The sequence below is a fragment of the Formica exsecta genome, unplaced genomic scaffold (genome assembly GCF_003651465.1).
Source record: "Formica exsecta isolate Colony F162 unplaced genomic scaffold, ASM365146v1 scaffold69, whole genome shotgun sequence".
In the NCBI taxonomy this organism is placed as follows: Eukaryota; Metazoa; Arthropoda; class Insecta; order Hymenoptera; family Formicidae; genus Formica; species Formica exsecta.
The window spans coordinates 100,586-116,612 of NW_021853455.1; the positions used below are offsets into that span (position 1 = coordinate 100,586).

A 16,027-nucleotide genomic window follows, 5' to 3' on the forward strand; every position below is an offset into this window, starting at 1 on the left:
AGTATGCATTTTTTAATATGTAGTTTCAAAAAAAAAAAAAAATTAATATGTTATTTGTAATGCTTAACTGCTTGAATATACATATCTTGCTTTAATTAATATTATTAATATTATCCGATTTAGATATCCTGTTTTGATATAACAACGGCACTTGGCGATGCCCAAAATCTGAACACGATACCGACTGAAAAGGATTTCAAAATTTTTATGATAGAAACGAAGCATGGAGATTCACATCGAGACACGGGTATCCCACCTTCTTTTGCTACAATAAAATCTGAGATGATTCTAGGCAAAAATCGACAATTTTTTATCGAAATGGGACGACCGACGAAAATACATCTTTCTTTATCTCGGCTCAACCAGCTTTATAATATACGGAATAAGGTATTTTATGAAAAAGAAAAAATACGTATATGCATACATTTGCGACAACCCTATTTTACATGCATTTCAGGTACTATTGTGTTTTATGGATGGTGATGCTACACAAGTACCAGCAAAGGAAAAGGGCGCTGCGGACCTTCAAAATCTCGCAGGATCGACAAAATCGAGAAAATTCAGTGTACCTGATCTACATCTAAACACAAAACAAATCGTATTATCTTTAAAGACTGACACCGGAGCAGAAATCATTATTAGTTTAGCATCATTAAATGGGAATCTGTCAACACTTGTGAGACCAGATAGGATCTATTCAAACTTATCCATAGATTCTTTTATTATATCTGCTATCCTAAACGGAAATATCAAAGTGTTATTAAATCCATGGTGTTGCAACATAACAACTTGCTTAGTTTGGGAATCTTCATACAACAGCGAAGTCATTCCGCAGATACAGATACAGGCAGACAGTGAAAGTCTATATCTTGATTTTGGACCTGATCAGATAAAAATTATAAAAATGGTCATGCAAGATTGCCAGTTGCTCTTAAGCGAATTTGCCTCGTTCTCTACAAACGAGAGTAAAAATGAGAAGCAAATTGTATTATCGACTGAACAACATTACAAGGATGATTTAAAAGCTGGTGCATTCCAATTTGTCGATGGCACTGCGGACGAATTACCTTTTCCATACCAAGTTAGTTAACGCGATTATACCAAATTAAATAAAAATAAAAGAATGCGCTTGATTTATTGTTTTCTTACAGGTAGTATTCTTTGCTTATCCTCAACAAGCGATGGCTTGGAGATATCCGCAACCACGCACATTAACGAGAATACATATATCTCCTGTTCCATTTGAAGTAAGTACTGAAACAATTCATTACCTTAAAATTAAAAAAATCAATGTTGCCTTGAAGACAAAAACGATTCGTTACAGACAATGGACGCCGATGGCAATTATATCGACAGAATTTCTTGCATCCTCGAATATTGGAGCGACAGTCACATGTCGTATCAACGTTACGCAGATTTTTACTTATCGGAAACGGATTCTTATCGATTGGATTTACCAGAAAGGGCACCGGCACGTGCGGTGGCCTGCGTGTGGCGCGTGGTCATTTCGTCCAGCAACAAGCGGTCACTCTCGAAAAGCATCGTTTCCGCGCGTGCTCTCGCGGCCTGCTTGCGCATCGATTCCTACTTTAATCCTCTGTTAATACCAAACGTGCAGATCGCCTTAAATATCGGCGTGCTTCACATGTCTCTGTACAATCATATCGATACTACTGTGTACAATAATCTGCCGCCACCGCTGGATAGGTACACGTTGAACGGAAGGATCCCCGAGATACAATGTTTTATGTCTGTGGAAAAAAAGGGGGCTATTCTAGTGCTTAACAAATGGGTAGACGACTCCACACTGCTCGATATCGGCGGTACTTTGAGCGTGCACGTGTTAGATTACAGTCATTTGACCATGCAGGAGGTGCTGGATTCCCTGGAAGGAAGATTACAGTTGTCGTTATCGGACAAGATAGACGTGTCGTTAACGAGCAACCCGTTTACATTGAAATTGGGTCCGGCGATCACTCACACTCTTGCGGTCTCCACCCGTCTATGGCTGGCGTCTTTCGATGAGGAGGAGAAAAGTGTGATTGTCCTGACGCGTTATGTAATTGCGAACGATAGCAATGTAGCTATCCGTTTCGGTCAAAGTGGCACTGGCGACAGTATACTTCTCGAGAGCAGGCAGTGTAACTTCTACTCGTGGCGACAGATTGGCAATCAAATGATACGGATATCAATCGAAGAGAACGCCTGGGTGTGGAGCCGGTCCTTTCCGGTCAACAAGGATGGAATTCACGTGATAGAATTCAATAATTCGATGACCGGCGGCACGGTGATTTTCGTGAATGTAACGTCGCTTTCCGCTACGCAGAAACTCGTAACGTTCTCGGGGCAGCTTGTAATTTCCAATCAATTGAAGGATAATTTTGAGATGAAATTGGTAAAGTACGAAGCAGATGTCGGCTCTAAGGTAACAGTCTCGAAGGAGGTGTATCCCGTACCGGGTAAGAGCTTTCCGTCATCTATTATGCTTGAAAATGACAGAAAAATGGCTATGCGGCTACGTTTTACCAATTTGACGCACTTATCCTGGACCGGCGACATTCCTCTTCAACCAAATGTCAAATGGGGCCAGCCCTGGCTTGTAAAAGTACCGCTCCAAGAACGCGGTCAATTTTTTAGTATCTGGGTACGGATTGTAACGCAGACGATACAGGACAAGGTGAAGATCCTCGCGGTATTGAGTCCGCTTTACATGATCAGATCGCATTTACCAGTGCCGGTTAGAGTCCAGATGGAAACTCCGTCCTTGAAGATGTCGTCGAGCACAGTAGTGAACGGTCGCGGCGAGTGTCAGCAACTATACTGTCCCGGTACATTCGAGCACTTTCATCAACTGACGTTTCAACTGGAGTCCGGTGTCTCCGCGTCGAATCCTTATGTACCGCTTTCGTATAGTTCGGTGGATCAGAGAAAGTTCTTCAGAAGATCCGACGTCGAGGACATCGACAAAATTCTGCGAGATCTCAAAGACCGAAAGGACGATGCGAAATGGCCTTTTCAAGGGGACGACACGGGGGAGGAATGGATATCTGCGGAGCAGCCGCAGACACACGTACAGGTGAAGTATCAAGACGCAGGACTGGTCTCTAGTACTTTGTTGTTGGAACTGCAGCCTTGGTGCTTCGTAATGAATTCGCTAGGCTGCCATATCTCGCTGGTATCGGAGGATACAGAGTTGTGCCAGATCCCTCACTACGGCATAGTCACGCCGCCCAAGTTGGAAGGCACCTTTCATGTGGGCGTCGGAATCGGCGATACTTATTACACGTCGCAAACGTTGCAGCTGGCACGACCCGATTGGAGCCAGAGCTTCTACATGCCGCGAATTAATGGCATCATACCGGTGGACGGAAACATCAAGACGTCCGTGGACTGTGGCACCAGCATATCTATCTTAAGCATCGGTTCCTCTATGCACGAAGACATGCGTCTGGTGCGAATCACGAGTAGCCACGTGATCGCCAATTTGACATCTCAGGAATTGTGCGTGGCCACGCTCGCGGTGCACGAGGAAGCGAGAAACCTGCAGCTGCCGCACGATCTCACCCCTTGCAGCCTGAACGTCTCGCCGTCCGAGGATCAAAGGCAGGGTACACCAATCGTACAATGGTACACGCTGTATACGGAAAGCAATGTCGAGCCGCTTGTATTGTATGTATCTTTCAGCCTCGGTCATAGATGGTCCTGTCCGATCAGAGTAGACCAAGCGATGAGCCGCAAATCCGTCGCAATTCCAAACGGTTCTTCGACCATGCCGGTTATCGTGACAACGCAAGAAGATAAAGGTACCACGTTCGTCGTGATACACAGTGATGATCATCCGCAATTGTTAATCGAGAATGCTTGCGGCTTTAAGATCCTGCTGGGACAAGCCGATGAAAGAGGAAACGAGATATTACCGGATAGCGTCCATTTTACGTGGATGTGCGAAGTTGATAGCGGAGCAACATTTCACTATTCCCTTCCTTGCGTCAGTAATAGGCTACCCGATACTGTCGTTCCAAGCGCGTCGAACGTGCTATTATTTTCCACTGTGCAAAACGATCAGGTGACAGAAAAGACAAGTCTAAAATGGTCGAGAGGCGTGAATCTATCCGCATTGTCGTCTACGCCGATGGACCAGTATCTGCGATTGCCTTCGTACGGCGACGTAAAGCTTATAATGCAGAACTGCTGTTACACCACTCATATCAGCATCGTGCCTATCTCCCAGATTGAAATATCCGCTCAAGACATTAGAAGTAGATTACTGCGGAAGAAGAATACGGCAAAGGATCACGATACAATCGCGCCGATTCCATTGAAAAGATCAGAAGAGGATAAACTATTGCAGTATGTACAGAGTTCAAGTAGCTCAACATCGTTAACAAGCTTTTTCTCGGCCCAAGAAGACACCTTGCCGATGGAATCGATGGTTGTCACGTCATCGTTGTCGAAGCAATTGATTCCGAAAACGACAGACAAAATTCCCACTGATGAAAATCAATCGAGATCTTCCAGCGATGCCACTTCGACGAATTCTAAAGAAGGCTCTGTAACAGTTTATCTGCGTGCGTGTACTATCGCCATTCTTCACGACATCAATGAAAATACGCAAAGAATCGAAGTCGCGAGTCTATCTATGACGGATTTGGTTGTCACCGTAAATTCTAAGGCCAGATTTATCAATCTACATTGCTACATAGGCGACTTGCAGTTGGATAATCAATTATTTGATCAGGGAGGTTTCGACTTTCCTGTAGTATTGATAAATCAGAATCCATTGCCCAACAGGGAGATGGCGTTTTACAGCAATAATTGTTTAATGACGAATATGGAGAAAATCAAACATGATTCTTTAATAGCTGTCGAGTACGTCTGGGAAGTAAACGGAAATATGATAGGTATGTATCTTATGACAAGATATATATCTATTGAGAAAAGAAATATGTATATACTTATAGTCAATAATGTTTTAAGCAAATAAATGTTCAGTTCACATGTGTAATGATATATATTTCCGTTGCAGCATCGAAGGAATATCGCATGAGAATCGCGCCCATTAGCGCATATATCGAGGACACATACATAACGCAATTATTAGATTACGCAACTTCGATGATACCACCACGTTTGGTATTGAACGACAGTCCTAAGCGGATTCAAACAATAGCTATTTCGAATGCAGTATACATACCGGACTACATCATGATCGACTCGAAAATCTTGAGTAAGCCATTGAGATTGCAAAACTTTGTGATAGAACCGTTATCCATTTTATTGAGCGTTCACACCTCTGTACGATTGTACGTCGCTCTGGATCATTCCCCATTGTACTTCGGTATCTTCGAGAGGAAGAATCTACTGACCACACCTTACAGGCTTGGCAATGCGCTTACCATGCATTACTTGTCCGGCGCTATATTTGGAGCAGGTCGGCAATACATATATACGCAAAATACACTTATATTTTTTTATATAACAATGAGGTAAATAACGAAGTTTGATGCGTCAGGTTGGGTGGTCGGATCGTTAGAAATACTCGGATCACCAGGAGGTTTGGCACAAGCACTCGGATCCGGTCTCAGAGACTTCGTTTCACTACCGTTTCAAGGATTGTTACAAGGCCCGTGGGGTTTCATCGTTGGAATTACGCACGGATCAGCCAGTCTGATGAAACACGTTACAGCGGGTATAGAAATTATTATTTTCTTTTTTCATTATTCCAAGAGTACTTGAAGATAAATATAATTAACCGTCTTGCTCCTCTTCTCGTAGGTACTGTGAATTCCGTAACAAAACTAGCGTCTAGCGTCGCGCGAAACTTGGATCGTTTAACGTTGGACGAGGAACATCTTCAGCGACAAGAAGAATCGCGCAGAATGCGTCCTCAAGGCATGGCGCAAGGACTTTACCAGGGTTTAACTGGTCTCGGAATGAGTCTACTCGGTAGTCATTTCTTTCTTTTTTGTTTTTAAATATCTTTCTCATATGTAGATAATCGTTAATTGTTGATTGTTAATCAGCGGCTGTGGCTGGCTTGGCGCATCATCCTCTGCAGCAAATGTGGTCAGGCGAGGCGACGACCAAGAGTTTAGTCACCGGAGTCGGACTCGGTCTAGTCGGCGTCGTGACTAAGCCACTGAGTGGTGCCGCGGAATTGGTCGCTCTCACGGGTCAAGGATTATTACAGGGAGCTGGATGGAATTCCTTGCCTACGGTAAAATTCAAATAATGAAAACTCATTTTTCTGCGATTTGCCATGATCTGATCATTGTCCGTTTTTGTTTTCTAACAGCCACGTCAGAGACCAATCGTGCAATATACTACTGGCAATAATAGCACGTCTGTGCGATACACCTGGCGTTTGTCACCCTTACTCGATCACAGTCACGACAATATCCTTCATGTGACTAGCGCAGATTACGTCATTCACCAGGGCAGTAATCGCGCGGTGACACTCGTTCTTACACGACAAGCTCTATTACTTGTTAACATGGCAGAGGACAGCGTAGAACGAATATTCTCATTAAGAGAATTGACGAGCGTTGATCATATCGCGGAATCAACCATGTTGTGCTTGTACTGTCCACCGGCTGCAACACAATCGAGCAGACCTTTATCGCCAGTCGAACACGAGGTAAAATAAGTCTGATTTTATGAACTTATAATCAAATCATGCGAATTTAAAAACGTAAAAACATTTATAAACATGAATTTTAGATGAATCAAGAAATGAGAGCGCGAGTTGAAGAGTACGTGCGGACAAGCAGCACTGGCTTGGCCAGCGTATCAACCAATAGCGACAGACAGTCCGATACCTTTGAGAAAATGTCTCCACATCCAGAACATACACTTACGTTTTATGTTTGTCCAGATACCCGTAATTATTTACTATCGTTGTTCAACATTGCCAAGCGACAAAATCAGGGTTCTGGTTTCGCTGTATTATAATGAAATGAATTTCCAAACATTTACTATTAATCACAATGCCTGAGAAAAAATATTCCAAATAATTCTGTATGCCGCGCGCGCGCGCGAATCAAATGCATTCAAAATATTTTCTTTGGGTATTGAAACCTATATCAGTATATATTTTTGAGAAAATTTTATGTGTTTCGAGAAATTGTAAAGTAAAAACATTATAAAGAGAAAGAAATGTCCAAATGTCCAAGTAAACAATTAATATTCCAAAATCATTATATTTGAGAATAGCCATATTTCTAATTTTTATTAAAATATATTGCATAATGGACGCTTTATAATCGTTTTATATAAAAAACGTTTATTTTACGAATTTATATAGAAAATTTATTATAAATTTATACGAGCTATATAAATTGTGTATAAAATATTTACAATAACGCGTTACTTATTAATGCATACAGAAACGTACAAATTAAAAAAAGCACATGTATAAATTTATTTATAAGTTATAATATACCATATGTATGGAGATAGAGAAACAAGTTTTTATAAACATTATTTACATATGTAATTGTCGACTTTACATGTGAATGTAAACTATATTGTATGTGCCAAAATGCGAGCAATCTTATTATCGGAATTGGTCATATTGGAATTGTCATGAATGATGTAACATTGATCTCTAATGATTCAGGAAGTTACAATAATATATTTTGCATATTCTCCTTATATGGATAAAATTTGGCAAATAATAAATGTGAAGGAGCTCAAGTTATATCAGTAAGAATTGAAATATTTTCTTACTGGTAATATAATATATATTTATAATATTTTATAATCTTACTGCTATCTATTTAAAATACTGTCATGAATTCGTTCAATGTCGCTCAATTTATAAAAAAGTCCACAAGATTTACACCGACTATTTACATTGATAGATAATAATACTTTTCTACATATTACATGTTTACAGGGAAGCTTATAAAGAATACTATTATTACAACATTTACAATCACTAGATATATTATGTAACTCCACTTTTTCTGGTTCACTGAAGCGTTTAATATTTGACAATAGAGTTTTTATATTGCCATCTAAGGAATTGTCAATGTTAGCCACTACCAATCTTTCTGATTTATCATCCCTATTATGATTATGAGAATTATTATGAACTAATTTAGAGGAATTTGAAATCTTTGTCGCTTGTTTTGATCTTGCATTGGCAGATTGTTTGGAACATACAACAACTGCTGGCAGTTGATGGCAATATCTCTTTGTTTGCTGTGAATAACCATCCATCGTTTGCTTGCATGCATCTAATTTAGCATCTTTGACAGTCCTTTTTAACAAGTTTTTGTTTAGCACACACTTTGGTACTTGAGTTATCCTTCTATCTCCTGCTATAGCTGAAGTTGAATCATGACCTAAGACTCTTGGTATACTCTTTATTTCATTCAAATTACTATGATCTAACAGAAATTTATCAATCCTCGACTTCAATGCAGTTGCCATAATTGGTTTACGATGCTCGTTAAATACAATGGCAGTAAATGGATCCGATAATGGTCTTCCCCAGATTGCTTCATTCTGTCCATGCTTTTCTAATGTGGTCTGATCTATTACTTTGCCACTAGGTAATGTAATTGGCTGAGTCATTAACTCCCATGTAATGGGATCTAAGAAACTCTCAGGAACCTCAAGCTTTGCATTATCTTCTTGTCTGGATATATATGAAAAATATTTTATTAATCAACAATACAAAAGAGATATATATAATATATTATATGTAAATATATGCAAACCTGTTGCCAGTGATATTTATAGAGGTAGTGCCAGTTTTGCATTCAGTTATGGGTAATGCCAATGTGGCTTGCTGTTTAGTCCATAAAGTATATATACTTGCGACAACATCTTTCCCACAACGAGGTGATACTGTTCCCCAAACTTCAATCTTTCCTAATGCTGGTACTGACTTTTCCGTTTTACATATTGTTAGTCTTAAAACATGAGCATACATAGTCAAATGTCGCATCGAGACTTTAATATAACGTTTTAAGAAATTTGCTGGTGTGACGATTTTTGCAGGATCGATATCATTTGGATAAAACAATAGTCCAGCATCACAGGGGCTCAAAAATCCATTGGATAATAAGGTATATGGGGTATTGAAATCATTTGTACTTTTACAGTAAAGCTGAAAGCCCAATGATTTTTGCGATCCAACGGATGGCCAAATCAATATATGATTTATCCTGATGTTACAAAGAAATGTGATGTCTATGTGAACTGGCGGTTTAATGCAGGAATATGCCAAAAATCCTTTGCAAGAATTGCTTATCAAATTGGTCACTTCGTATCCTTCCGTGCTGATAGTACTGCATTTTATTTCTGGACGTAAGCGAGAATCACAAAAATTCAAAAGCATTTTCTTTTTATTCGCAGTCCCAAATTTTCTTTTTATTTAATGACACAAATATATTATTAAATCGCACGCTTAACATGTGGACTAACGATTGTCACGAAGATTTAATGATTTCAACCATCGTACGTTAGTCAAGTTCTATTGCTATACATTTTTTATGTGTAATAAAAATAGTATACACAATAATATAACTGAATTGATTGTCGAACTGATTATGATTAGCCCTAGATGCTACACAGGTGTTCTTTTTTCAACTATGTACATTTTCTATATTTTTTTTCAATCTTGTTTTTCTCTTTAAAACTTTCTCACATTAAATACAGAAAATGTAACATAATAGGGGTGCGTTGTGCGTTCCGTTTCACGCATTGAGCGCATAGATCGCCTGGAAATCTATAGTTCACGTAACATATATTATAGATTTCAAGGCGATCTATGCGCTCAATGCGTGCAACGGAACACACCCTAAATGTGAACGAAATAGTGTCATGAATCATGATACACAGGTTATGCACAGTTTTGCAGCAGTTTTGTGAGTTTTGTGAACGCAATAAAAAAAAAAAAAATTCAAAAATAAAAAATAATTTCATTTTTATTATATCTTCTATATTGTTTATTATCTGTTATGTATTCTCTATCGTTTATTGTTTATTATATGTTTATTGTTTCTTATATGTGTTTATGTACCTTATATTTGTTTATTTATATTTATGTGTTTGCATTTATTATTTTCTGAAAATATATTCATCATAATTATAATTACACACGAAAGATCTTTCATTAAAACCCTTTCTTGCCCGAATCTTCGTTTTAATATCCATTTAAATTATACAAGATGGCGGAATCTTGTCACGCTCTCTTATTGGTCAGTAGAAATGCTGCGCAGTAGCACACCTTGTTACTTACACCATGGTCTAGATATACTATGTCTATGCTCACACCATACTTCCGTTGCGGCTTTGGTCGAGTACTCTCGTGTTCAGACACGTTACGCGTGTGTGCTTTGGACCTTATTTTTGAATTCTATTCTCCTCTTCTAAAGAGGAATTCTTTCTGTAGCATCCTATCAGTAACTTTCATCTAAATAAAATTTCTGATACTAACCCACAACTTGATCTCTACAACATTAGCGCTATTTATATTCATCGACTTGGCCGTGTGGGCCTGAATGCTGCGCAGTAGCACACCTTGTTACTTACACCATGGTCTAGATATACTATGTCTATGCTTACACCATACTTCCGTTGCGGCTTTGGTCGAGTACTATCGTGTTCAGACACGTTACGCGTGTGTCCTTTGGACCTTATTTTTGATTTACAGACCTGATTGAGATAATTAAAACTATTAAAAGTGTGTCTGGTAAAAAGCACTCTTAATTAGTTGGCATATTGTAAAGAAATCTGTTTATTTATGAATGATGCGAAAGAATATCCTGTGCTTCTTGAATGAGATTATTCGTACAAATAACACAGTCGTATTTGCTAGATATTTATATGCCCATACGCAAAAATAGTGCGTTGTATTATACATATGTATATACATACATATATATGTATATATATGTATGTATGTATATATATATGCGTGTGTATATATATGTATGTATGCATGTATTATATGTCGTGAATACTATATCACTCTTCTCTCAAGATAGATGAGTGTAGAACGACGATTCGCATTTGCGCGCACAAATTGAACCGAAACACAAGTCGTTGTGATCGGTTCGGTCAATTAGGGAAGTGCGAAATTAATTGTGGATTGTCAGCCGATCCTTTTTGAATTATGTTCTCTGCGTCTTCGTCTTGCGTTCTGATTTTCTTAAAATACCATTGGACTAAAATTCTCTCTTATGCGGTTACAGGATAAGTCTTATTTAATAGCTAACGCGCGTTATTTATTCTCGTTACATATCGACAGCTATAAAAACGTGTGTTTCTTCTCAGACGCATTGAAACGTGCGTGATCAATCGTGAATGCAAAGTAGCATGCATGATCACAGAACACAATCTGCAAAATTGCGAGTTAATTACAACTGAAACGGTAAAAAAGAAGAAGATACGGAAAATAGTTGCAGAAAAAAGAATTCGCGGAACAAAACTCGAAGTGCAGATATGTCATATAGAGCACTTCTCTACCTATTTTACATTCCTGAATCGCTCAAGTTTTAAGCAGCATTTTAGTAAACAATTTTTGATGAAAAATAGATAAGCTTCAATATTTGTATTTTTTAAAAATATTTTTGAAACACTTTTATAATATTAAAATAATTCAAGACGTTAGATTTATCTTTATAATCATTAGGTTCATTTGTCCAGGCAACTAAATATCTTTCTTGTTATGTTAAATTATTTTTGATGTCGACTTTGTATATGTATATCTATTTCATAAAAAAAAAATTATATATTTAAAAGAAATTAATTTTTCTGAAAAAGATGCAGCAAAATTTTTCCTGCATCAATCTTGCCGAACATCGCATAATATCGAAATCATTAAAATAAAAAATAAGAAAACATATATCGTGTAATTTTTAGATACAAACAAGCTTATGATACCTTTGTAATTATAATCTAGAATAGTTTATATAGCGAATGGAATTTTTGTTGTTAGATCAAGAAGCCTTGTTCCCTATCTTCGATTGAATTACAATGAATTTTAAGTTTTTTTTTAACCGTACAAAAGCACGATGTCGCGAATATTTTTCCAGCAACGAATGAATATATAACTAAAGTTTAATAAAAATAGATAAATATGTATAAACGAAATCTTATATCAGACATTAAAAATACATAATGTGTTTCTTGCAGTCACATCTCTTTGATAAATCTTATCGAGAGAGATTCGTCGATATCTTTTTGACGAAGATTTATTTCAGTGATGAAAAATTGTCTTAATATAGCCATAATTTTATTGAATAGCATTTTAGTGTATCTAGAAATTAACAAAAATTTGCATCTGTTAATTTTCTAAAGTAACGTAACTTTTAATTTGAATTTAATCTAAATCATCTTGTGAAAAATAAAAAGAATTTAAACAAGACAGAGGTATAAGTTGACATTCTTGTTTGAACGAAACTTAAAAAGTTTGACGCCAGTTCCTAGATCCAATGCAGACGGACCACTTTACGCATATAAGTGGACTTCACTCATTTTTTGGATTGCTATTTGTTCTTTTAATGTCCCGTTACATTTCTTTCATCGAAACACACGTCCATGACGTTATTGAAGCAATATTAAAGGGGAAAGAGAGTCAACGAAAAATAATTAAAATAAAATACTAAATATGAAACGCGATTTATTATATTATTTTATCTGGCCTTATTGCTCTCCGATAATGTCGAAGAAATACATTTCTTTTTACTCTCTTTCCTCGTTTATTTTCTCTCATTCTTACTCAGGAACGCAAATGCGAGGAAAATGCGCGCATGAATCCTTTGGTTTGTCGATCTATCAATATGATCGAGCGCTTAATTCTACTTTTACCAATATTTCAGTATAAAATATACACTTAGGACTAAATATATCATATATACATGAGCGACGAAGGAGAACATTGACATCGAAATTGACGTAGCGTACAAGTGGGACGTTATTCTTATCCTTGCCGGAACAGACGTACACCGTATCACTGTGTCCAGTTATTATATTCGAGTGCTCTTTCTTTCCTCTTTCTCTCTCTCTCTCTCTCTCTCTCTCTCTCTCTCTCTCTCTCTCTCTCTCTTTTTCTCTCCTCACTTAAACATAATTCCATTATAGATCGGGCAGTAGCGCGATTTGTTATGATTGTGTGTATCAGTGACGAAAAATTCATTGCGACTTCTATGCAAAAAAATAAAAAATAGATGGTTTAAAATGAATCGAATAAAAAAAAAAAAGAAATTCTTATTTTGAATCTCAATTAAAAAAAAAAAATTAATTTAAAGAAAACGATTAATTTTTCGTTTTTAATTGTCCATACGCAATTGTTTCGTGATACAAATGTGTAAACATACTATATGGACGTCAATTCATCCGTGTGCATTGCACTTTTCCCGTTCGTTCTCCGTCCCATATTCGCACTTTTAATCCTTGTGTTTATCTCGCTTTTTCTCACCATTTCTCTTTTTGCAATATAAGTTTTTTCACGGTTGCGAGTATGGGCGAATCGATTGAGAAGTACAAGGATGATTATGCGGATGATATCGGAGCTAACGAGTATCAAATTATTAACGGTAATATCTCTTAACACTGATTAGATTATCGATTACATGTTAAGTCTATTTTTAATATCGTATTATCAATATTAATATCAATATTATGCTAATCCAATCGCGCGAGCGTCACAGCCGGGCCGATGTAATGTAAAATTACATTTCTTTATATATGCAAAAATCATCTTTATAAAACGTACTTGCAAAGAAATTCAATTTTCTTTTTTTTTTTTTTTTTTTTTTTTTTTTTTTTTTACTTGCCGCTCAAATGCATGGCCCGCACATAAGATTTATATCAGAATCAACATTGTTGAAATACATTATACATTACTTAAGCGAAAAATTCCATATTACAATAGTGTTGTAAAATAAATAATTGTGTGCAGATCTAAGATAAATTACAAAATAAATCTTTTGGAGAAATAATCTTTTTTGTCCCGGCCGAAACGCGATGATGTTTCTCGTGGGCAAAAAATAGGAAGCTTTGCCTTATCTAGATCCTAATACTAGGTACATTACATCTTTCCCGTTACAAACAATCGTTTCTCTCTATCTATGATAAATCACTGCCGCGGTGACAATGATGGTATCGTCATCGCAGCAATGATTCATTATCATAATCGATATGTTGATGCGGCTGCCGCGATATTTAATGCTGCGATTAATTTCCTCCCTTCGCGAAAATGGACGATTATTAAACGCGATCTGATGCGTGCAATTGTAAGCCGTCTCGTGGCGCAAGAAAATTTTTGTATGAAAAAAATAGCAACTTTATTTATTGCAGATTGTACGGATGGGACGAAGGAGAAGCGAAACTTATCGCCGCGTATTGTTAGCGTAAAGAATACAAATTCGAACTTTTACATGGCACGATATACCCTTATATCTTCATATCTTTTAAACGACTATGTACCAGTCTTGGGCGTCTTGGAGTAAACGATATTAATGACGTAGAATATCTAAACTATCACTTTATGTGTAATTAAGCTATCTCTCGAACAACATAAATATCCGAAAGACATGTTTATAAAAGACATTTAAAAGACGTCTGATACAGATCAAGGCGTCTTCTAGATAATTTCACAATGGCTTTTAGATTGTATTTAAATGTGAAAAACAACTCATACTTTTTTACAGTAATTTAAAATTGTGCTACACAATTATAAGGTGACAGTTTTAGTATTCTATGTATACAGTAATTACTGACCACTATAATTACTGCGATTATTGATCACTTGCATTTGTGAATTTTCATTTAGCGCGAGTTTTTATTTACCTTCAATATTTGCGGTATATTTTTTCTTTTTATATAAAGTGTCGCAGATTCTTTTATATGATAGATTTTTAAAAGTGACCAATAGCTTTTATTTTAAATTTTACAAATTTCTTGCTTATGTTTTACATTGTCTATATATGAAAGTCGTTGTAAACAAAATTAAAATTTTGTGTTTATCATACATAATCAAATATAATTATTGACAAGACCTTCTATTGATTATTTCATAATTAGGAATAAATATTTCTCTCAAGTGGTCAATAACTATAATCATAGTGTTGTTTATCTAAGTATATCCGTAAATGCCCAACACCGTTATACCGTAAAATAGCGTAAAATTGCTCAATCTTTCCAAAGTTTATCACGTCTCGTTTGCTTTAATTAAAACGACGCAAGACAGCAACTTGGCCAATTGCCATTAACTGCGCCATGTAGCGCCAGTTTGTCTCTGTCAAAAACTCTCTATCCATTGAAAGCAGATTAAGAAAAGTGATTGACTTTGGCAGACTGATTCGCTACATTTCACAATAGCGCTTATTAGCTTTACTACGAACTAAAGCTATTGCTCGTTTTTTCAGTCTAACACGCATCGACAGGAGGACAATGTTACATGTCATTTTCTTTTTCCTCTTCTATATTCGCGTTTTCGTATCACAAGCTCAGTATTCAGGGCTCCCGCTCATTGCTCCACGTCCTCTTTGCGAAATTAGACACGAAATCGTATAATTACCACAAATTGTCAAACGGCAGATCGCGGATGATTGTCGCAATAATCGTTAGTCCGTCGAGAGAACACACCGAAATCATACCGAGACGACAATCATGCCGTGATCGATGCTAATCGCGGCGATGCAACATACGACTAATTGATCTTCGTCAAATTGATATTGCATCGGCGAAGGCGGCGACATTCGCGCGATGCAAGTGTGTTATGTATCGATGAAAGTCGCTGTTGGCAACATACAATCAGGGACAACGATGAGTGGACACTCGAACCTACTATAATTTCTTGATTTTTATAATCGACAATCCTATTTTATAGAGATGGCAAGGTGTTGCGCCTCGATAAACGTACGCACGTACAAATTTTTCACATACATGTTTCGAGAACTCTAAATAACCCTATATTATTTTAGCTAGTCTTTTTTTATCCATTCTTCTTATTCTTCACATACATCACATCATCTAGTGTCTTGATATGATTTCATGCTTTTCACAT

General features: G+C 37.0%; 2 protein-coding genes across 2 annotated transcripts in view; one reads left to right on the forward strand and one right to left on the reverse strand.

Moving 5' to 3' along the window:
• LOC115243082 (vacuolar protein sorting-associated protein 13B) overlaps window positions 1-7,138 on the forward strand; it is a 16,537-nt gene extending 9,399 nt beyond the window's left edge. Inside the window, exons 30-39 of the mRNA XM_029819759.1 lie at window positions 124-387; window positions 458-1,081; window positions 1,152-1,247; window positions 1,325-4,901; window positions 5,027-5,431; window positions 5,513-5,689; window positions 5,776-5,946; window positions 6,024-6,217; window positions 6,296-6,637; window positions 6,721-7,138. Coding sequence (XP_029675619.1) covers window positions 124-387; window positions 458-1,081; window positions 1,152-1,247; window positions 1,325-4,901; window positions 5,027-5,431; window positions 5,513-5,689; window positions 5,776-5,946; window positions 6,024-6,217; window positions 6,296-6,637; window positions 6,721-6,951 — 6,081 coding nt within the window. The 3' untranslated portion in view covers window positions 6,952-7,138. The remainder of the gene's footprint in view (window positions 1-123; window positions 388-457; window positions 1,082-1,151; window positions 1,248-1,324; window positions 4,902-5,026; window positions 5,432-5,512; window positions 5,690-5,775; window positions 5,947-6,023; window positions 6,218-6,295; window positions 6,638-6,720) is intronic.
• Window positions 7,139-7,403: 265 nt separating this feature from the next.
• LOC115243083 (RING finger protein 37) lies at window positions 7,404-9,827 on the reverse strand. Its single transcript, XM_029819760.1, has 2 exons — window positions 8,727-9,827; window positions 7,404-8,644 (listed from the first exon to the last, which is right to left on the reverse strand). The coding sequence occupies exons 1-2, from the start codon at window positions 9,347-9,349 to the stop codon at window positions 7,771-7,773; spliced, it is 1,497 nt and encodes a 498-aa protein (XP_029675620.1). The 5' UTR covers window positions 9,350-9,827; the 3' UTR covers window positions 7,404-7,770.
• Between the last annotated feature and the right edge of the window lie 6,200 nt (window positions 9,828-16,027).

Bases quoted from the DNA above. Each gene is read 5' to 3' on its own strand.
- LOC115243083 (XM_029819760.1), bottom strand. From the start codon at position 9,349: ATGCTTTTGAATTTTTGTGATTCTCGCTTACGTCCAGAAATAAAATGC. The intron at 8,645-8,726 runs GTTTGCATATAT...ATATATATCCAG, and splicing joins ATAAATATCACTGGCAACAG to ACAAGAAGATAATGCAAAGC.